Source organism: Trachymyrmex cornetzi, unplaced genomic scaffold (genome assembly GCF_001594075.2).
Source record: "Trachymyrmex cornetzi isolate Tcor2-1 unplaced genomic scaffold, Tcor1.1 scaffold181, whole genome shotgun sequence".
In the NCBI taxonomy this organism is placed as follows: domain Eukaryota; kingdom Metazoa; phylum Arthropoda; class Insecta; order Hymenoptera; family Formicidae; genus Trachymyrmex; species Trachymyrmex cornetzi.
The window spans coordinates 148,727-172,714 of NW_017296430.1; the positions used below are offsets into that span (position 1 = coordinate 148,727).

General features: G+C 33.6%; 1 protein-coding gene across 7 annotated transcripts in view; it reads left to right on the forward strand.

Annotated features, from left to right (window-relative positions):
• The window catches only part of cno (adherens junction formation factor afadin), a 149,590-nt gene that overhangs the window by 61,099 nt on the left and 64,503 nt on the right, over positions 1-23,988 (forward strand). For 3 of the 7 annotated variants that reach the window (XM_018504743.1, XM_018504746.1, XM_018504749.1), the window contains 7 exons: positions 11,132-11,230; positions 11,493-11,631; positions 12,694-12,921; positions 13,109-14,008; positions 18,628-18,757; positions 20,891-21,647; positions 21,853-22,112. In XM_018504743.1, coding sequence (XP_018360245.1) covers positions 11,132-11,230; positions 11,493-11,631; positions 12,694-12,921; positions 13,109-14,008; positions 18,628-18,757; positions 20,891-21,647; positions 21,853-22,112 — 2,513 coding nt within the window. Of the gene's footprint in view, positions 1-60; positions 2,695-11,131; positions 11,231-11,492; positions 11,632-12,693; positions 12,922-13,108; positions 14,009-18,627; positions 18,758-20,890; positions 21,648-21,852; positions 22,113-23,988 lie in introns of all 7 variants that reach the window. The other 4 variants (XM_018504744.1, XM_018504747.1, XM_018504750.1 and 1 more) reach the window with 3 other exon arrangements.

Here is a 23,988-nt window from a genome sequence, read left to right on the forward strand (position 1 = left end):
ATTCGACAGATGCTTTAAATCTGTTCGAAAGGATCACCACTCCACTGCGAGAGTATGCAGGAATTACAAAGGACTATAAACACTCGCTGCTAACGGAACCGCTGACTGTCGATAAAAATCTTTTCGATAATATACCCTACATTGATCAAACCGATAGTATTAACTTCACAGAGTCCTCTGAATGTGTTCAGACAAACCCAAGTAACAAATGCGAGCATTGTATTAACGCCGACTGTGACAACTTTAATCTTGAAAATTCTCAGAAACGCACAAATGTAGAGCGTAATAGACAGCAGACTTTAAACGTTCTAGAATCTAGTTTTGAGTTAAATACACGTAACAATCCAAACTTTTCATTGATTAGCTCCTTTCCTGCGAATAATTCAATATTGTTTACCAAAGACACTACAATTGGATCAGACTCCGTTGTAGAATCTAAATCAGATGATTTCTTGCGCTTTTATGACGTGGATACCACAAAACATGTACTGAATATTGATGAACGATACGAGGACAAATTAGAGGATACGTCCAATTCCGAAGATTGCGCGGACGAATCTAGTTCCACGATTAACGATGATTGCGCGTCGAATAGAACCGACAGAGATACCGAGGAAGGAATCTCGACTCCTAAAATGCACACAATAATGCCAGAGTTGCATCTCGATCTGAGCGGACTGAACAACGACGTGTCCAGTGACGAATCTAAAATAGAGAAATGTTGGAAGTCACCGGAAGAAGTGCGCTTAGGGTGCGGTAGAGTCGCAGCGTTAGCGAAACATTTCTCAAAACTTGGCGATGCTGGTTTAATCAAGTTTAAGTCCACCAAGTTGAATGGTTCCCGTCAATTTGTGTCTGAACCAAATATTATGACGTCGCATAAAAGCGACGAACATTTGCACCATTCTTATCACGCGCAGAAAGAATACAAATCGGATTCGAATTTGGCAAGAGAAAGAGATGAAAATTCTCGACTCTGTTCAGATGCGAGACACAACAATATCACTCTAGTTGATGTTGAAGCAGATGGCGATTTTGCGATCGAAAAATGTAAGTTTCATCATTGCGGTGCTAGACGAGTCACAATTGCCAAGATTCCAATGAACGAACAAATTACGATTGATACTGAGGAAAGTACAATCCAAGCAAGGGACAAAAATCACGATAAAGATATTATCAAAGATGAAAATAAAAGTTTACTTGATGCTAAGAAGGACATAGCTTTGATAAAAGTTGAAAATATATCGCATAATAGTAGCAAAGATCAGGTGTTTTTTAATACCAAAGGGGATATAACTTTTGTCAAGAGGGAGAACATGGCAATCGATAGCAGCAAATCTCAAGCCGTTTTTACAGGTGGAAGTAAAAAAAATATGTTAACTGGGAAAGATAACATTAAAAATAGTAGTTCCAAACTCTCCTTCGAGCAGCAGAGAGTAATCACAGAACAACTCGAGCAATTCTCAAATCTAGATAACACCGATGCACCTTTATTTATCCCAAAGCAAGACATGTCAAAAGATTCTACCGTTTTTAAAAAAAATCAGAATAATGAAATATTCGCTATTTATGATTTGACTCAGTTGAATTTAATAAAGCAATTAGAGGCAGCATCTCGAGAAAAATTATTGTCGTTGATCGATATAGATGATAACTTTAAAAAAATGAAGAAAACTTCTGATTCTTTGTCGTCCTCTTCTCTGCCTTCCATTCGACTTCCTTCATCTTCCATCGTGCTGTCACTATCGAACGTTGTGAAAAGTTCTCAGCTCTCGGAAAATATTAAGTCACAGATTCATCAATATTGCGGAAGATATCCTAAATGCTTGTTTATAAATATTTCTGCCGCTAAGAATTGCTCCAACGACACCTCGGAAAGCTCATTGATGTCACATACAAACGTGTATTCACGATTAGGTGATAATAAATGTTCAGTTCTGCGAATGCGAATTGTCAGACCTCTTTGTAATAGCGAAAGTAATCTAATCGGTGCTGCAATTTATGGTAAAGAGACTGAGAGATTCATAAATCTTCACGACAAGTCTTCTAAATTAACACGAAGTTGTGAAAGTATTTTAAATAGTAAATTTTTATCTGATTCTGATGATCGAACACGATCTTTCGAAAATATCTGCAAAGAACTAGATTCAACTTGCAAGTTTTACGACACATTCATCTCAAATCCTAAGGAAAGTGTACGATGGCATCATCATCGTTCTCTTGAAGAATTAAAATCGAAAAAAGGATCGAGGAAGCGAGACAATTCGATAAATTCTATTTCTGTTCACTCTACCCAAACAAAATTTGACAAATTCTACGGTGATCGATTAGACTTCGAGGACGGAGAATGCATACATTGGAATCGTCATTTGTCGCTTGAAGAATTGAAATCTAAGATAGAATCACACGAGCGAGACAAATGTACGAATATAGAACGATCTGCTGACGTACAGAAATTTAACTGGATGCTGAAAAAGAGACTTTGCATGAAGCGCATAAATGACGATCGGCTGAAAGATAATTCTCTTAAATTGTCGCATGAAAAAGCGAAAGACATGGAACATCAAAGATTGAGAATAGAAGGGAAATCTCAGAGCAAGTTTGACGTTTCGAGACAGAAGTCCGATTCAGAGAAATACAATTGGAGTTTCCGCGAGATCAGCTCACTGAAAGATGATGACCGGTCCGCTTTGCGTAAGCTACCACTACGTGTTATACATTAAATGTGCATTTTTATAGTCGGGGACTTTTCTTTCTTCAAGCACTTTTATTTCGCCTGAATGAGATGAATGAAAAATTTACATTTGCAAACGGATCGGTGTCGCACGATTATTAGATTTATTTACATATATTGCGTTTGCTCTTTATTTATAAAGCAGAACCAAACGATTTTTCAGCGTAAATCATCTTCATTTTATTTCACAGTACGTTATTTTATGGCATGATTGATAAAACAGTGTAATTGAAAACTGACCAAATTATCTTTATAAAATTATATAAAATTATAAATAATAGGCTATAAAATGATAAAGTTTTAGAACAATATAAGTATAGTTTCTATTTTGTCCCTTATATATATATATATAAGGGACATGAAAAAAAATTTTTTTTTTAAACAAAACAGAGAAGTCGAAGATTTGATCGAGATAAGAAATTAATTTGGTTAATTTTTTATGTAAATGCATCGATTAACATATTATTTATGGAATGGATTGCAAGTGTCATCCTGCAAATTATGAAATACACAATTATTTTCACAATAATAATACGATATATTTTGCTATATACGCAAGCATGATATATTAATACAATTTTTTTTAAAATACTTTTTTGTTCCATTATACTGTATTTAAAATAATATGCTTACACCTGCATTTAGCAATACACCTGTGGTATTGTGTGCACATAATGGTAGTTAGGTGCGTAGAAAGAGAATGTTTTATGTTAGATACAATTATCCAATTATGAACTACATAATAATAGTGACGAGAGAATAAAGGGCACATAAAAGTCAAATATATAATAAAGTATATTAAAACATGAAAAATCAAAAGAAAATATGAATACAATTTAGAAAAAACATATAACATACAGTACAGGCAATAGGAATCAACGCTGGTTATCAATTAGCGCAATTCTTCTTAATATTAAAAATATAAACCTTGACTTTGAACATTTCCATTCATGGTTTGAGTCTTCATCAGCAATCTTTCTCTCTAGCGCAACGGTTGGAGTATTGCATAACAAAATAATATCTCTAACGTTTTTCCTCTCAAAATTGAATCTTTAACTGTTGTGAAGTAAGTCACATACTCACAAAATTAGAAAGCTGAGTGGCAATGAGAACTCAAGCTAAAATTATATAAATGATTAAATTATCGTATGTATAATTTGAAAATTAATAATCAGCTCACCTCATACAGTCGACGCTTCTACACTGAACAATAAATCTCTCTTATGCAACATTTTGTAACTCGTTAGTATGTTAAAAATTATCGTCAAATTCTAAAATAATAACTGCGAGAACAATATGTATCTTGTCATTTCGACAGTCGGTAAAATAATGATTGCTAAACAAGTAACATAGCGGTAAAAGAAATTAATAAAGAGCATACAGCCACAACGCCAGTTAAAATTAGCAAAAATATATTTAATTTACATCAAGTAAACGTTTCGGTCACCATCTGACCATCATCAGTACATCAAATTTCATATTAAACCTATAGGTATATAAATTGTCAACTATCAATTATACAGATCAAAAGCATTATTATCGTTCGCAAAAAACATAATTCTTTTAACATAAAATTACGACAGTCAAAAGTAAGAAGTCACTTCCAGTCCAAACATGATAAAAAAACCTTAGAAGCAGTTGTTCTAAGGTTTTCTTATCATGTTTGGACTGGAAGTGACTTCTTACTTTTGACTGTCGTAATTTTATGTTAAAAGAATTATGTTTTTTGCGAACGATAATAATGCTTTTGATCTGTATAATTGATAGTTGACAATTTATATACCTATAGGTTTAATATGAAATTTGATGTACTGATGATGGTCAGATGGTGACCGAAACGTTTACTTGATGTAAATTAAATATATTTTTGCTAATTTTAACTGGCGTTGTGGCTGTATGCTCTTTATTAATTTCTTTTATAATTTTAAGCCACTTATTATCTTATATATATAGCGGTAAATTTGAAGATAAACAAACTAAAGTTTATGACATGTATATATTACGAACAAACCTTACAGTTTATTGAAAATCTCAATGTACGCATGATTTAAGCCAACGGTATCATGTTGTAGATTTAGCCCATTGGTCTGTCGATTAATGTGCATCATCTCCGTTTGTTATGATAATTCTCTACATCCAAAATCTCTGCGTTTTGCCGTTTAATCAAAGTTATGATCGTTTTGCAACCTATGCTCTATAGTCACCGAATGAGTTGATGTTGGACTAGAGATATGCTTTTGGTGTTCAGAAAGTCTGGTTTTTAATTTTCTCCTTGTTTGTCCCACATAGAAAGCATCGCAATCACAACAATTGATCTTGTAGATTACATTCCTTTTTAATTCATTATTTAAAGAATCTTTATGAACCTTAATAAACTGATTCAACTTGGTCAAACTAAAAAATAAAACCCTATGTCAAACACCATTAATTGCATTCTTGAATTTATTTGATATCTCTTCTAAATACGATATAGAAAATCATTTAACCCGTTCTTTAGATAAGTTGTTACTTGATCTTTTAACTGAACAAGAATTCAATTTATTTATTAATTATTTATTAATTAATGTTTTTATTAATTAATTATTTATTAATTAATGTTTTAACGCTTTCATTAATAGTATCGAATATAAAATCTAATGGATAATTATTTTCCAAAAATATCCTCACAACAAATTCAAGATTCTTTTGGTGAATTTGTGGATGTGAGAGATATAAAAAACTTTATATCTCTCACATCTCTACCAAATTAAATATTATGCCCTTCTTTTGTGAGATTGGATGCCGAGACAAAAAATTAAAAAATCTTATCGGCATCGAAAACGTTGGTTTTTGATGCCAGTTAAATATCAATGAGTTATTTTTTCAAATTATGGTTGTGTCCAAAAAATTGATAGAATTACCACCCAATTCCTAAGTGAATTGTAACCTTGGATGAAATGAATTGAATTTTTCGAGAATAGAATCGATTTTAGAATTCGGTAAACAAAGAACGATATCGTCCACATACCTATAATAAAATGGTATATGATATTGAATATTGCTCAACACCCAATTCTCCAAATCCATCATAATTAAGTTAGCAACAATTGGAGAAAGCGGTGAACCCATAGGTGAATCCAAAAGTTTGTTTATAAAATTGATTGTCAGAAGTAAAATAAGTTGAATCCAACACTAAGCGAACAGCTTTGAGAAATTCATTTTTTGGTAAATTGCAATTCTTGCAAATAAAGTCCTAACTATTGGAAAGAGCGTCTAATGCTAGATCCGTTGGAATGTTGGTAAAAAATGATATTGCATCCAACGACACCAAACTAAAACCATGATCAATTTTAATATTTTTTAATTTCTGAACTAATTCAAAACTATTCTCGATGTTACACTAGCAGCTTTAGATATGCTTTTGATAATTGAATGTAAGAACGCTGCCAAATTATATAATACTATCCAAAGGATATGATGATTCTGAATGGGTAATTTAGTTTATGCACTTTTGGCAACGCATAAACCCTAGGAATGTTACCATCACTACAATAAAATATGAATAATATAATATTCTATAATTGATTAAAATATGACATGTTTCGGTCTCACGATTGAGCCTTCTTCAGATATACGTATAAGAGATGTTACATTACATGAAAGCAGTCGAAAGATAGAAAAAAATTATACATAAAGTAATGATGGCCAGTGAGATGCTTTGCTGAGAAACGGAAATCATTCGCAAACGGCTGGATGACAAGTTGTTTGAACTTTTCCGGTGTTCTGGTAACAATCAAGTTAGAAATAAATTACGAGAATAATAAAAAAGAAATTGAGTAAAATCGTCACTCTGGTCAAAACAACTCACCTAGCTGGCCATAAAATAAAATTTCACACGTCGATAAGATGTAAAAAATAAACATAATTACATTAACAAACCAACTGAATATACTTGTGACGTTACTAATACTCGGCATATATTAAACAAAAATTTTTCTTCTTTACGTACACAGCATGATGGTATAACAAAGAATTTTAGAACATAGAAAATAACAATCATAACTATATATCAGTTCCCACGTCCCTTAATCCTATTGCACTTCCTACTGCATCTTGCGTAAAACAAGTTACATATAAAAATCCTCCTCCGATATCCATCAGATATCCTAACTCCTTTTCTATATCTGAAATTTTCCATTCCATTTCTTCGGTCAGAGACAAGTGGTTTGTGAATCTATCATCAGTGAATATTCCGGACAACTAAGTATAAGCATATTCGGGCCTATGACGGTCAAAGTTAGATCTTTCTTTTGCCTAAATAATTCCCAGTGAATTATCTATATATGTACAATATTCTATGTACGTACATACATATATATCATATTTTTGTAGTTATTCAAACTGCGCGCCGAAATTTTTCCGGACTTTATCTAACGCAATTAAACTACTGCAATAATAGGTCTGTTTTTTTATTGCTGCACTTTCTGAACTGGTACACACAGTGCAATAAGTTGAAGTGAAACAAATATACATTTGTTTTACCTCAACTTATTGCACTGGTTCAGAGTGCAGCAATAAAAAACAGACCTAATATCACAAGTTAAATTAAATTGACAATGTGCTGAAAACCTTAAATAAATTTATTGCAAAAAATATTACCTCGGCCAGGACTTGAACCCTTCAATTTACTTATGCTTATACTTAATATTTAATTTCCTGTCCGAATAAAATTTTATTGTTTATACACGCTGCCTGTAAAAAGCGTTATTGTTCTCACATATACTGATTATTGCGAAGAATATTACTAAGGCCTCGGTGGTCTAATGGCTTAGGACGCTCGTACGGAATACAAGAGATCCGAGTTCAAGTCCCGACCGAGGTAATATTTTTCGCAATAAATTTATTTAAGATTTTCAGCACATTGTCAATTTAAATTAACTTGTGATATAATTGCAATAGTTTAATTGCATTAGATAAAGTCCGGAAAAATTTCGGTGCGCAGTTTGAATAACTACAAACTACAGTTTGAATAACTACAGTTTGAATAACTACAGTTTGAATAACTACAACTATGGTATATATGCATGTACATATATAGGATATAGATAATTCACTGGGAAATATATAGGCAAAAAAAGATCTAGCTTTGACCGTCATAGGCCCGAATATGTTTATACTTAGTATTTAATTTCCTGTCGGTCCGAATAAAATCTTATTATTCCGGACAACATTCAATGCTTATTACAACTGGGAGAAAACTTCTCGTTAGCGAATAAAAATAAGAAAAACATTGTAATTGATTGCATTAAAAGCATTGAGTATAGCATCCGTAGATTCCCGATAGACAAAAAAATAGATGTCACGAACCACTCAATCCCCATTTTAAACAACATAGTAAATTCTCCTATTGTTACATCATCTATGGGCAAGAAATTATTAAAATTAGAAATAGAAACAAAATAGTTTATAGACTCCCATCCCAACATCATTCTAACACATGCCTATAAAGATAATGTCACAGTCATTCTTGATAAACATACGTATGTCAAAAAAGTGAACGAAATGTTACAAGATAAAGAAACTTATGAAATAATCAAAAAAGACCCTGTCAGTAAGCTTATAAAAACTCTTAGAACTTTACTTGCAAAATGGAAGGAATGCAATTATGTTGACAATTCTCAATACAGACAATTGTCATGCAGTGATGGTTCCGAGAGTTTATGCACTGCCGAAGATACACAAACCGGATTGCCCGTATAGAATCATTGTATCGTCGATTGGTAGTCCACTGTACGAGTTAGCCTCTTTTTTACACCGCATAATATTTGAAACAATCCCTAAAGCTGAAAGTTATATAAAAAAGTTTTCAACTTGTTGAGAAACTAAAAGATTTAAATATGGAATCTGATTACAAACTAATTTCATTGTCGTTTTGTTGTTTACGAACATTCCAATAGAAGTAGCCATAGATTGCGTAAACGAAAACTGGAATTTTATTACAAAAAAAATGTTCTATACCGGTGACAGAGTTTCTGACGGCAATTAAGTTTGTATTAGACTCTACGTATTTTTTATTTGATAACACCATTTATAAACAAAATTTTGACACACCCATGGGCTCTCCGCTATCTCCAGTCATTGCGAACTTGATATTGCAAAAATTAGAGAGAACTGCCTTGATGTTATTTAATGATCACATACTGTTTTACTATCGGTATGTTGACGATTTCTGTGCTGCTGTTCCTTCTTCAAAAATAGATCAATTTTGGAGTGTTTTAATTCTTTTCATACTCGTCTTCAATTTACGCTAGAAATAGATGACTCACTTAACTTTTTAGATGTTACAATCTTTACTATTGATAACCAATTAAATTTTGATTGATATCAAAAATCGACCTTTTCGGGGAGATTTCTAAATTTTTTTTCAAATCATCCCCTCTCACAAAAAAGAGGAGTACTCATTAGTTTAATAGATAGAGCTCTTCTACTCTCGAATTCAGAATATTATAATAAAAATTTAACAAAGATAATCGAAATATTATTACTTAATGATTATCCTCTAAAATTTATTTTTGAAACAATAAATAACAATCAAAAGCATTCTAAGAAGGACAGTATCGCATAATGACTTAGAAGAAAAGGACGAATCATCAGTGTTTCCATCTTGGTTCACTGTTCCTTTTATTCCCTCATTGACGGATAAATTAAAAAAATTTAATAGAGATGACATCAAGGTTTCTTTCTATAGTACGAACAAATTAAAAAAATACATTAAAGCACATAAGGATCTTCGACATCATTTTTCAAAAAATAATATTGTCTATAAGATCGATTGTGTTGATTGTGATGCTACATATATAGGATAGACTGATAGGAAACTGAAAATAAGAATTAACGAACACAAAAATCACATCCGGTGGAACACATCCACTCGATCAGTGATAACTGAGCATAGGTTGCAGCACGGATATAACTTCGATTAGGTAATGACAATTTTAGATGAAGAACCTTGTTATAATAAGCGTTTAATCACTGAAATGTTGAACATTAAAAAACAAAAAACCAGTTTAAACCTACAAACAGATACAGAGGGTTTACATAAATCTTACATACCGTTAATAAACAAAATCTGACATTGCAATACCAAGATTATTTTATTATTATTCGTCAGTCAGTGTTCGTCTGTCTTGATGTTAACGTATATGTTTACTAAATGTCTTATTTTTTAATAATATCTTTTATACACTATTTATTATCTTTATACATCTTTAATTTTATATCGTGACTAATTATTTTACTATGACTAACACACTGACGCTTAGTAATTCAAAAATTGACGAACATCTTATCGACGTGTGAAATTTTATTTTATGATCAGCTAGGTGAGTTGTTTTGACCATGGTTTTACTCAATTTCTTTTTTATTATTTTCGTAATTTCTAACTTGATTGTTACCAGAACACCGGAAAATTTCAAACAACCGGTCATACAGCCGTTTCCGAGTGATTTCCGTTTCTCAGCAAAGCATCTCACTGGCCATCATTACTTTATGTATAATTTTTTCCTATCTTTTTGACTGTTTTCATCTAATGTAACATCTCTTGTATGTATATCTGAAAAAGACTCAATCGTGAGACCGAAACATGTCATATTTTAATCAATAGAATATTATATTATTTATATTTTCTTTTGATTTTTCATATTTTAGGCCCGGTTGTTCTACCTTTTGGTAAATTTTACCTGTTGGGTAAGTAGCAAGATTATCCAATTACATGCGCGGATTACCAGATTTACCTAACAGGTAAAATTTAAATGTGGAACAACTGGCCCTTAATATATATTATTATATTTGACTCTTACGTGCCTTTTATTCTCTCATTATTGTTTTTAAATTAATAGTCCTTCGTTCTTGTCATAACTTATAATTGTAACAAAATGAGTACCTTTTATTTTATAATTACATGTTCTTATATTTCTAATTGACAAACTAATTACGTAATATAAACGTACACGCAGCGTATATGTTTACATATTAATTAATATTTATTGTGTGCAATGCCTTCTCTGTAAAATCCGATGCAATATTTTTCTGTTATTGAAATTATAAACCACATATCCAACCAACGAAAACTATTTTTTTATAGTCCCGTTGAAACACAAAATATTACAATACATATACAAACTTGCTCAGTGTAGCTCGTCATTGTTATAAAGATTTTACAGTTGATCGTATGATATTTTCTTTTTTCATCACTTTCACCTTGTCAAAGTTAAACTTCGGCAAAGCGTTTTTGTTCTCAACAAATGCTTTGCGTATGTGCATGAGTAATCATTTTAATGTCGCGCCTCGACACTTTCATGTTCATCAATGCATTAACTCAAAGCTATCTCTTTGTGTACCCGCTTTGGGCTACTATAGGTCCTCGTCGCATGAGCGAGCGGGATTTACCGTCGCGGCTTGAACACGATGTCACTCTTCAGCAAATCCATAGCAGCAAGTCTGTACCGGCATTGCATAGTAAGTAAGAGCGAGCTTTATGTGCGCACGTCATACCCGAATCACACAGCTTTATCTATCAGTTTCACTAGATAGATTAGCATTGGTGAAACATTTATCTCTTATCGAATTGCACAGTGCAGTTTCAGGATTTGACTAGATTAAATATAACAGAAACGTCTACCCCTGCTATAATTTAAGTAAAATAAGGATAATTTGATAGGAGAGTATATGCAAGGATATATTATTTATTCGCTTGTACATAAAAATGGGATTTATGTAGATATGGGTACCGAGACTAAGCAACAGCATGAAGTGTTCAATCCCGGATACAGCAGAGCTTCTTCCAGCAACAGCGTTACACCGCCTGTTCAACCACCTCCTATGGCGACGATCAACAGTGCAACTTCTTTACGTTCCAGGTAAATATCATCGCATTTTTAACTTAATTGAAATTGCTTTCGATGCACATTTTAAAATATTTCCCAGTTTTTCGACACTAAATGAAATTTTACGTAATCTGTCTTAAAGAAACTAGAGATAAATCTTAAGAATAATAAATTTGTTTAAAAGTACCAACGTGTAAAGTATCTAAAATCAGAAAAATTTAATCAACCTTTTTTTATGTATTAATTTTATTCAGTATTATCTAATGTTATTGTAAATTGTACATTCTGTTAAATTACGAGAAACGATACGTTTATAAGATAACATTCTTGTGTACAGGACTCGGTCAAATAACTGATGCGACTTATATAAAATAAAAAATATAAAATAAGTTCCAGAAACTTATTTAAAATATAAAATCGTAGGAGTCGATAAAATCACTGATACGACTTATTTGAAATGAAAAATAGATTTTGGGAACTTACTTAAAATATAAAGTAACAAATATATATTTTAAATAAACGTTTCAAATAGTATTTAAATAAAAAATATTTTAATGATTTTGTTTATTTGAATATACGAATACATTTCTAAATATAACGTTTCAGTTTTTTTTATAGCTACAGCCTATAATTGATACTTAATAGTATTAACCCTTCGTGAACCAGGTGGAAAATCAACATGGATCATATGTGGGTATATCTCATACTCCACACGTATAACACTTCATTATAAATATACTATAATTTAATTACTCACTGTCACTTTTACCGACAGATTGGTAACATAATTGATACAATTTATTTAAAATAAAAATATGAAATAGGTTCCAGAAAATTATTTAAAAAATTCACGATCGTTAAAAACTTATATAACTTATTTAAAATAAAAAATATAAAATAAGTTCCAAAAACTTATTTAAAGTATTAAATAAGAAATAGGTCAAAAGAAGTTATTTTAAATAATAAATACTAAATAACTGTTTATTTTAAATAATAAATAATAAATAGTAAATAACTGTTTAATTTTATTTATTTAAAATATATTTTTAAAATAAATTTATTTGAAATAAGACCGAGATCTGCCTGTGTATATAGGTCGAGCCATAACTTGCATGATCCCATGAGAATCGGAACTTTACCGTCCACTGGCTTGATCAGCAGGCAGCAATCATCGCCCAATTTAAACCCAAGTACGTCGCACATGAGTACACCGTCGAATGTACAAGGCACAGAAGCAGAGCGATTTTATCAGAATCTGAATATTTATCGAAACCAAGATTCGACGGTGAAGCAACAAATCAGTCCACAACAGTCAGAAGATAGGTATAGATACATAGTCTAACCTTATATTTTCCTATTTTTATATAAGCACTTCTTTTACCATTTAGCGTTTAATCATTATTTGACATTTAAAATAAAAATGTGCTTATAAATTAATTTAGAACGTAATCTTATAATTTTTTTTAACTATTCTATTTTGAATACTTTCTAAATTAATCGCTATGTCTAGCAGAAATCCTCAGCACATCCAAAAGGGTTCATTAAAGGGTTCACAGAACTCATTGAACCGTCCCTCTACTATGGAAGTTGGCAGCCATTTCCGAGACCGTCCGACATCCGCTTACATTACCCAAGGCCAACAGCAGAGCTACTCGGTGGTCAGCAATCAAATGCAGCAACACACTGGTGGTCCACCACCACGTTCCCAGTCTTCGCGCGACATTATCCGCCAGGAGGCGAAGATGCAGGAGATGCAGGAGGAAATTCGCCGACGAGAATTGCGTGGCGGCGTACCGCTACTCAATCAACATAGACCGCCAATGTACATCAGTACTCGAGTGACGATTCCTCCTGCTCAACAAGTGTCGAACTTGCGTTTACCAAGGCCACTCGGTTCCACGTCGAATCTAGGAACGACCTCCAACTACATGGCGAGACAAAACGCGCCTAGTTACAATTACCCGGATGCCCAATATGCTCAGTATAACAGCACGCAGTATGGTCAATACAATCAGTATTCCAACCGATATCTGGTAATCGGAAGTCAATACGGCCCGATGATGATGCCCAAACCGAAAAACGAGACGATCGCGCGCGACCATCAGCCGATGCCCAATGAAAATCTATTCGGCAGAGACTCGAACAACCAAGAAGCAAAGTCATACGCCGAACAGAACCGACATTTTGCGGGTTCACAGAATTATCCGCATTATCCGAATGGTAACCTAGAACACCGCGTCGATCAATATGAGAATGACAACGTCAATCGTGCGCAAAACGGAGATGGCCACTCTACAGAAGTGCCACCAACGAGACCGGCTTTGCCATCTGAGGATACATTTAGCGAAAGTCCACCACCACCGCCACCTAGCACTTCGACGCACCCTCTGTACAAGCAAGTCGATACGAGGTATTCATTTTAATGAATTTAGAGGTTATTTTGGTTATTGTGATTTAGGCTGCGTTCCATTTAACGCTCACAACGCTCGTGGAATCATTTCATCTTTGTCGTTTATCAAATGTTAAACAAGGACAAACGATGCCACGAGTATTGCTAGCGTTAAGTGGAACGCAGCCTTAGGGCCATGGCACACAAAAAAACTTTTTTTTGTATAATATTTTTATTGCGATTTGTCTACAGGGATGACATTTAACACTAGGTTAGGCATGCATTAAGTTAGTCATGAACGAACAAGATTCATTAACTCAGTCGTATTTTTGAAAATTCTATGTCAGTATTTATAGAGGTCAAACTAATTTATTAGATCAAGAGGCATTTTACGTTTTAGTCTTCTCTTAACGATTTTGGATCTTGACTGATTTGCAATGGAGTTCAGGTGTTCAACTAGGCGTTGAACGTGTTTTTGTACGTAGGATTTAATTTCCTCTTTAACAGTAGGCATGCATAAGTCATGGTGTATCCAGTCGTTGGTAATAAACCAAGGTGCGTTACTATTATATGGAGAATTTTAGATTGAAACCTTTGTAAAATTTCGATATTAGAGTGGGTAGATGTTCCCCATAATTGTATTCCATATGTCTAAATCGGTTTCAGTATGGACTTGTAGAGAAGTAGTTTATATAAGAGGTAAGTTTGAAGGTCGTCCTATTAGCCAGAACATTTTCCTCAGTTTTAGGCCTAGTTATTTACGTTTAGCAAATATATTTTTACGCCAGTTTAAGCGACAGTCCAGATGGAGACCCCAAGTATTTAGCATGGTCGTCTTGAAGTATTTGTAATCCATTTAATGTTATTGGTGGGCATGTTCCTTACTTGTTCGTAAAAGTAACGTGAATAGATTTGCTCTCATTTACTTTTATACGCAAAATCCTGAGCCACTTCTGTATTTTGTATAAACTTGTCTGAAGGATATGTGATGCCCTCGTAGGGTCCTTGCTAAAACGACAGTATCGTCTGCAAAAGTGCCAATTATAGATTTGTGGTGAGTAGGTAAACAGTATGTAATAGATACCGGTCCCAGTACACTGCTCTGAAGAACTCCGGCTAATTACATGCAGAGTGGTGAAGTATCTCCATACTTAACATACATATGCCTCTTATTTAAATAGGATCTGAGAAAATTATAGTAATTGGTAGGAAAATTGAGCTTAATTTTATATAAGAGACCATCGTGCCTGACCTTGTCGAAGGCCTGGGATATGTCAATAAATACGGCAGAACAGTATTGTTTCTTCTCGAATGACGCATTAATTTTGTCCAGTCTATGCACTTGTTCTACAGTGTTGTGTTTTTTTCCTAAAACCGAACTGGTGGTCTGGTATGAGCTTTCTCTGCTCGATAATAGGCATAGCTCTTAGCAGGAACAATTTCTCCATCATTAGAAGGTACAGATAGTAAGTTAATGGGACGATATGACTTCACATCCTCCGCTGGTTTACCGAGTTTTTGAATCACGATAACCTCGGTTACTTTCCATTGAGGTGGAACATAGCTTGACGTTCCAAGGTATGGCGTTATACAATTGCGTGAAATAAACAACACCCTCTGTGGGGAGCTCTTTTAGCAGCTCCCCCAGTAATAAGATCATACCCGGGCGCTTTGTTTGGGTTTAGATTTTTTATTACATCCAGCACTTCATGTTTAGTAAATTTACTAATTGGAGAGTCGAGTTGATTTGTTTGGTTTAGAACTTCTTCAATATTTATAACTTCAGTAAGCAAGCATTTATTTGGATTAGGTGTAAATACAGTCGAGAAGTGTTTAATAAAGGCTTCGGCTTTTTCTACGTTACTGCTGGCCCAGATATTGTCATTCTTACGTATGGGTGGGGAGGTGGTTGGAGGATGTTTTAGTCTTTTGGTGACTTTCCATAAAGAGTAATCTGAAGTTTCGGAGACGTTCAAATTACTTAAATAGCATTGAATACCTTTGTTCCTCGCGTTTTGTAGCAGAATTTTCAGTTCTTTGATTGCACGGCTAAGGCGACTTTTGGTGGCAGGACATCTGTTTTGTTGCCACTGCTTACGTAGTTTACGTTTCTCATCAATTTTTTCTCTAATGGACCGACTACAGTCAGCCACATGTCTTGATTTAATAGTGTTGATTTCCACGCTGCTTGTTGGACACAACTATTAAAGTGTTCAACAGTCTCCGTGATGTCGTTCGTTCTAAGCAGTATGTTGACATTAAGAGCGGACTTAACAGTTTCACGGAAACTATTCCAATTAGTTTTACGGTTATGTATTCTTAACGGTTTTTCGTAAACTACAATTTGACTATTGAGAGTAATTAGGACTGGAGAGTGGTCCGATGATAGTTCCAAGCGCGATTTGTATTTTATGTAAAGTTTTGATATACCTTTTGCAATATCGAAGTTGATAAAATCGGGTATCTTATTTGAATCAGATGGCCAGTAAGTTGGTTCTCTGATTGTGATTGCATACATGTGCAGAGTGTCAATAACTTGCATTAGTTCACGACTTCTGGGTAGAATGAGTCTAGAGCCTCAGTGGACATTCTTAGCGTTATAATCTCCTGCCGCGATGAAACGATGCCCCAGCCCACAAAAGAATTTTATGAATTGTTCCTTTTTTATCGAGTGCCTAGGTGGGCAGTATACGGCCGAAAGGATGGGACCTGACCAGTCTTCGATCACGATATTAGTAGTCTGGAGAAAATCCGCACGAAAAGAATTGGTTTCATGATGTTTTATATTTTCTCTAATGAGGATCGCTGTACCTCCATTGACTGACCCATCGGGATGGTTGGTTGGAATTACTTTCGGTCTAAGGTTTATAATTTTGCTTTTCTGGAGTTATTTGTAGACAGTACAGCCCTTGTAGTTCGCGGGGTGGTTACCATTGCATAGAACACAGGTAATACTGTCTGGAAACAAGATCTTAGTAATTCTTAATTTTTCGTAGATATTTCTGGTGGGACGTAGAGTAGTGTTGTTTGTTTGAAAAACCTAGAAATCCTCCGTCTTCAAATAACGTCACTCTACGTCTCACTATGAATATCTACGAAAAACTATGGATTTCTGAGACAATCGAACTTCACTGTATGTCCCACTACGAATATCTACAAAAAATTAAAGATTTCTAAGATTTTGACTCAATTTATATACAATCAATGTCAATAAGTGGTTATAGATTAAAACAGAAAGTTTTATTTAAAGGCATATACCACAACACAAGATGTTCTTCGCTAGAATTTTATATTTCTATCCATTAACAATGAAATAAACGTTTCGGCCTCAAATTAGGCCTTCTTCATGAGATAACGTTTTCACTAGTTGAACTGTTTCAAGCAAGTGATTTGTGTCTTAATTTTCGTCCATGGACTATATTGCAGCATAGAATCAGAAAATTATGTGGGCAATAGCAAGGATGAATTGAAAATGTGGATTATTTGTAATGGACAAATTCTTCTGAAGCACATGACTAATTAATTGCTGACTACTTTAAGTTTTATTATAACATGATTGTAACGAAGGCCTCAAATTAGGCCTTCTTCAGTATTAACGTTTATTTCATTGTTAATAGATAGAAATATAAAATTCTAGCGAAGAACATCTTGCCTTGTGGTGTATGCCTTTAAATAAAACTTTCAATTTATATAGTTTTTCTATATTTTTTTGTAAAAATTTTTTTTTACTACGGCAGGAAAAGCCATTTTGCATTCGAAAATTATTTCAAATACCTATTTATCCATTTTACATTTAAAATGGATTCGAAAATCCCATTTTGCATTTTGTATTTTAAATACACCTTTTAAAAGTATTTTACGATTAGAATTTTAAATTCGAAAGGCATTTTACCCAGCCCTGAATATCAGCAAGCAATAATTGGCCCTCCCGAGAATCCGCAGGGCCTGCCTCTGTAGAGGGTGGATTTTCCAGTACAACTGGGCTGCCACCTGAGGTAGTTTCTCCCGAATATGTTTTTTCTATTGCTTGGCTACCAATGATACTGGTGTACCGATGTTTTCTGTCGGGGTTGTCCCCCTTAGCTGACCAGTCCCAATTTTAAGGCGTCAGGAATTCGCTTTTTCGCCCTTGTATGTCTTAGCGTTATCCAGGGGGCATGGCGAGGATATGCATACATCGGACTGGGCAAGGATAAATGGCATTTCTCAGGTTTTATTGGAGCTCCTCCGTCAGCAGGGCGAGCACCTCCGACAAAAAAACCTAAGCAGTAAAACGTAAGCAGTAAGCAAATTGACCAATCATAGTAAAGTCAGTAAGGCCATAACGTAAGCAGTAGCCAATCCAACATGTTGATTTCCTTACTTCTTACGTCTTACTGCCTTAAGTTTTTTGTGTGCCATGGCCATTAGTGTGATCTTAAGATTTCTTCCACCAACTTCGTTTAACACTAATCTAATCGATGGTCAATCATCACGATTGCCAACGTGAGAACTAAACACAGTTTGTACCAGAAGAGGAAGAGAGAGGAGAAATGTTTTGATATATTAAATTGCTGTTGACATTTCTACGAGTTGATTGTCGATTAATTTAATCAGAAGTTGGTGAAAGAAGCTCTAAATAACGAAGAAAAACTTTATAGATATACCGCAAGCATGCAGGATCCACCACGAGGTAGTTATTATCCTGTGGGAGGAATCAGTGCCATGCAGCAACCGCGTCAGTATCAATATAGCGCGACGAATCCTTGGCAACGTGAAGAAAGAGAGAAGGTAATTAATAAAGGAATAATGAATGAGAGAGAGAGAGAGAGAGAGAGAGAGAGAGAGAGAGAGAGAAATGGGAGCGATAAGTCTCGTTAGAATGATAATTTTTAGTTTAGATTCATTTTTTTATATTTCTTGAAGTTTTTGTTCTCTTGATGATTGTCGTATAATTAAGAGTTTTAAAAACAAATTTTCTGGAATTTGCAATTTTATTATAAACGTCATAAATTAGTCAAAGACTCTTACAAATTCAATAATAACATAAATATACGGATAAATAAGAGTTGAATATAAAAAAAAAAGAGAACTTATGTGAACATTATTAATAATACTTAAAATACATACATAAAAGAATCTATAAATGTCATTACATGTTTCGGCTCTTGGATTGAGCCATCCTCAGATGAAACAAAATTTGCAACCTTATAATTCATTTCCATTGTCATAGAAAAATCGTGATGAAAGTTATCCAATTTGTATAGCGATATTGATGAGTGCCTCACGGAGACCATAAATTACTTGCAAGCGATTTACTGACCGATTGTTTGGAATTTCATGATATTCTAATTAATGAAATATATTTGTTAATCAATAAATAAAAATAAAAAATAATAAATAAAATTAAGTTCTGAATAAAATAAAAAATCCATTAAAATGTTATCTACTTTTAAATTCTGTAAAACTAAGTAAAAACATCATCTTAATAAAAACACTCACCAACGTGATCGTAGTTACCATTTCTTAGGAAGATATATTTCATCAGATTTATCACAAAATCGTGTAAAATAAAAGAGGTAGTATACCAGTCAGATAATAATAATACGTAATACACAGTCACTACATTAAAACTTGATAATCAATACAAATCGAATCTTCCAGAAAAGAATTTTTTGAAAGATATAGTAAGGCTGACTGTCACCATCTGAGCGGTAATTAATAGATTGACAAAACGAATAGATAAGAACAATGTCAAATTTTGTTTATAATCGATATATACGTTTTGTGAAGGCCCTCCGTGTCTGTTTGGAGATTGAGACTGTTTTTTACTTTTTAATATTTAACATTTCAAAAATTAAGCGTTTATTATAACATGGCTCTTCATCTAGTACCTGGATGTTATTCCAGTCAAAATCATGTGTCGTCTGCAGTCTATGTTCGGTGATTACAGAACGGGTTGATGTATTCGAACGAATATGATTACGGTGTTCTGTAATTTTGGTTTTAAGTTGTCTACTCGTTTGTCCGACATATGATGCATTATAATCGTTGCACATGACCTTGTATACGACGTTATTCTTTGTAAGATCTGGTGTGGTTTAGAATACTTTTGTACCTTGATAAATTTATTCAAGCTATAATATGCGAAACTTTAATTCCTATTGAACTTGTTGAATTTATCGGTTATCGATGGAACAAATGGTACAGTGAATCAAGATGTAGCAACTTTTGGTTCCTCATTTGCATTATTACAATCATGTGCCTGCTGCTCCTCCACGTTGTATGCTTCTGATTCTATCATTGATTGTATCAAAAATAAATCTCAGGAGTAATTATTTTCTATGAGTATGTTAATTATTAATGTGTGTGTGTGTGAGATTTTTTTGATAAAATGTCGAATCAGATAATAGTAAAACTCTGTCAACTAAATTAAGAATTATCCCTCTTTTCTGAGAAACAGGATGATTCGAAAAATAGTTCAAAAACCGTCCTGAGAACGTCAGTTTCTGATACTAATCAAAGGTCAGATGCTCCCTTTTAACCCTGATCGTGACATCAAGAAAGTTTAAAGAATCTGGACCCACTTCTAACGTGAACTGTAGTCGTGGGTGAAACGAATTAAAACAATCATGAAATGTATTAATTTTAGATGGAGGAACAGCAGCAAATAGATCGTCGACATACCGATAATAGCCACGGTAGTGTCGCTGCGCGTAGCTTAGCGCCGAGACACTACCAGTGTCTCCAGATAATGTTTATAAGTTCTCTTTTTTTTTTAAATTCGACTCTTATTTGCCCGTATATCTTTATGTTATTATTCAATTTTATTATATTTCTCTTTAAGAACATATATTTGATATTGGTATCTACATATATTTGATATATTTGATATTGGTATCTACATATATTTGATATTGGTAGGAACAAGCTCGTAGAATAGAAGCCGCTCGTCAATGGCGAGATCAGCAGATTACCGAGCTAAGCGCGCTGACACATCGAACTCAGCAGCAAGAGGAGCAACTGCGAGCTCTTCAACTAGAAAGAGATTTCCAGAAGCGTGCGGAGGAGATTGCCAATCAAGACGATGATGAGGAGAGCAACGATTTAGACAACGAGAGTGTGCAGCGCGTTCAGGGCTTGCTAAGGATGGCAGCCAGTCAAGACAGAACAGTCCAAGAAACTCTGCAGCCACTGACTTTATCGAAAACAATTACAGGCAACCAGTCTATAAGAGGTAGTTTGCCTCTCCTGAGCAGCCAATCTGTCACCAGCAGCCACGTTCACATTCTGCCCAATCAAACAGCGCCTCAAAATGTCGAAATGAGCAATCCGGGTCAAGAAAATAATGGCTTGCACGTACAACCAAATCAGCAGCAACAACAAACGGTGGGTCAGAATGAAGAGCATGTGTCGCCAGCTAATTATGGCACACATAGCCATTTCAGTTCTGGTCAGAAGTCTTATTCCATGGGTATGTCGCACTCCGTAGAAGATAGGGAACTGCAACGGAAAATGGATGAAGTGAAGCAGAAGCAGGCTGGATATGAAGAGAATCAGAAAAAACAAGAAGAACAGCAGCAGCAAACATATCAATTGAATCAACATCCGCGCAGTCAGCTACATCCTGGCATGTTGCGCTTAGACAACTTGATTATTAATGGTCCTAACATATCTACATGTTAGTAAATTAAAGCTGTTTTTAAAACTTTTATTGAACTTTGAATTTGGAGTCTTTTGTATTCTCATATTTTTTTAAAGAAAAATTGTCTCAAAATATTTTTCTTATCAACGAAAGATTTACAAATACAATATATTTTAATTGTATATTTTAGATAATTACATGATTATATGATTTGACTTAGTATTTATGGTATTTATTATAGCTTCGCAAAACAATGTAAATGATGCACCCCCACCACCAGAACGAGGTTCTAGTTACGCTGTTATGTCACAGCAGAGTGCTCTCAGATCAAACGGCTCGACCACATCTAATCTACCTCCCACTTCTCAACAGTCAGCATCTATGAAAAGAGTTTCTTTTCATGATTCGAATGCAAACAGTGAGTCCATGGTGCGCAATGTATCATCTGGAATGTCAAATCCGCCATTAATCTCCATGGATACCATTAGAGAAGATCCCAATGTGAGTAATTATAATATCTATTTCTTTTATTCCTTATCATTTGCCTTCTTTAATTTACTTGTATTTTGTCCTATGCTTTAACATATTTGATCTCGATTTAAAAAATTGCAAATTAATATTTTACATTTTCCTTGTGATATTATTTACGTTGTCACGTATATCCTGATTCTTCGTATTAATTTTTTCGAAAGAATAGTATCATTCAAGATCATGTAGATCTCATTCCTATTTTCCGACGTACGATCTGTAATTTTAATAATTAAGAGATTAATATTTCCTTAAGAGGATTAATTTATTTCACTTAAAAAATATATACACAAATTTATTATAAATATGAATCTTGTCGAAATGCTTACGATTGCAGATAAACAAGTAAGGTACAAAAGTTAAAATAGATCGTTGCTACATTATGCTGTCATTATGTTTATGATGCACGAATCGTCAGTTATACCAATTATTATCTAATGATCATGTGTCTCTCATTCAAGTATTGTTCACTGTAATATTAGATGTTTTATTCATATTTTATGTGATCTACATTCATGTTTCATGTTGCATATAACTTATGCCAGTCTCTATAATTGTTGCTTTATGCGTATATTATTCTAGTTGCTCCCAAAAAATACATTCTTTTTGCAAAGCAATATTTGTTCGAATTTAAATACAACCTTCGATCAAAATTTTATCTAGGACTTATCATACAGGATGGACCACAAAAGTCTGGATACACCCAAATATCTCATAAATGATGTATTTTAGAAAAAAATATTTCTTACAAAAGTTGTAAGGTTTGAAAAGATGCATTCAACGATAGTAGTTATTTGACCTAGGATGGCATTGTCAAGGCCAAGTCAAGGTCAACATGAATTTTTTAAATGGAATCCCCCTTTTTTATTACATATTCTTGTAGCTTATCTCGAGAGCTTTCCAAAACACTATAATTAAGTTCATTTTCATTAAGTACATTGCGAGTTGTAAGGCTTGGAAGTTACAGTACCGTTGACATTAGCATTACGCAATGTGTCCAACCGACAGTTTCATTTTTGCATTGAAAATTCATTTTTATGTAAAAAAGAAAATAAGAGAAACAATCTCCAATGACCTTGATCTTAACAAATGTTATTCAGGACATGATTCTGAACAACATTCAAGAGGTTTTAGCCGTCGGTCGGACATCTTGGATAATTCTAATGCCGACGGTACTGTAACTTTCAAGCCTTATAACTCGCAAAGTACTTAATGAAAATGAACTTAATTATATGTTTTGGAAAACTCTACAGATAAGTTACAAGAATATGTAATAAAAAAGGAGGAGTTCCATTTAAAAAAATTATGTTGACCTTGATCTGATCTTGACAACGCCATCCTAGGTTAAATAACTACTATCATTGAATGCGTTTTTTTAAGCTTTACAACTTTTGTAAGAAACATTTTTTTCTACAGTGCATCGTTTATGAGATGTTTGGGTGTATCCAGACTTTCGGCCCACCCTGTATGTTATTATATATTAGATATTTTGTTAATTGGGTGTCAAATTTATTATCCATTAATATGAATTATATTAATTCAGCGAGCTATAATAATTTAATTTATGCAATAATAAATATCATAATAGTGTTACTTTTTATTTAAGATTTTTTTATTTAATTATTTTTATTTACTAAATTAATTATACATTCTTTATAAATTTATGTATTAATAAATTATTTATCACTCTCTTAGGTTACATTTTTATCGAAGCTTTTGCATATGCAAATTACGACAATGTGCTTTTATTGATATACAGGGTGTCCCATTTTAATCTATCGGTCGAAATAACTTCGAGGGGGATGGTTTTATCAAAAAATGTTTAAGACAAAAGTTACTGGGGTTGAAG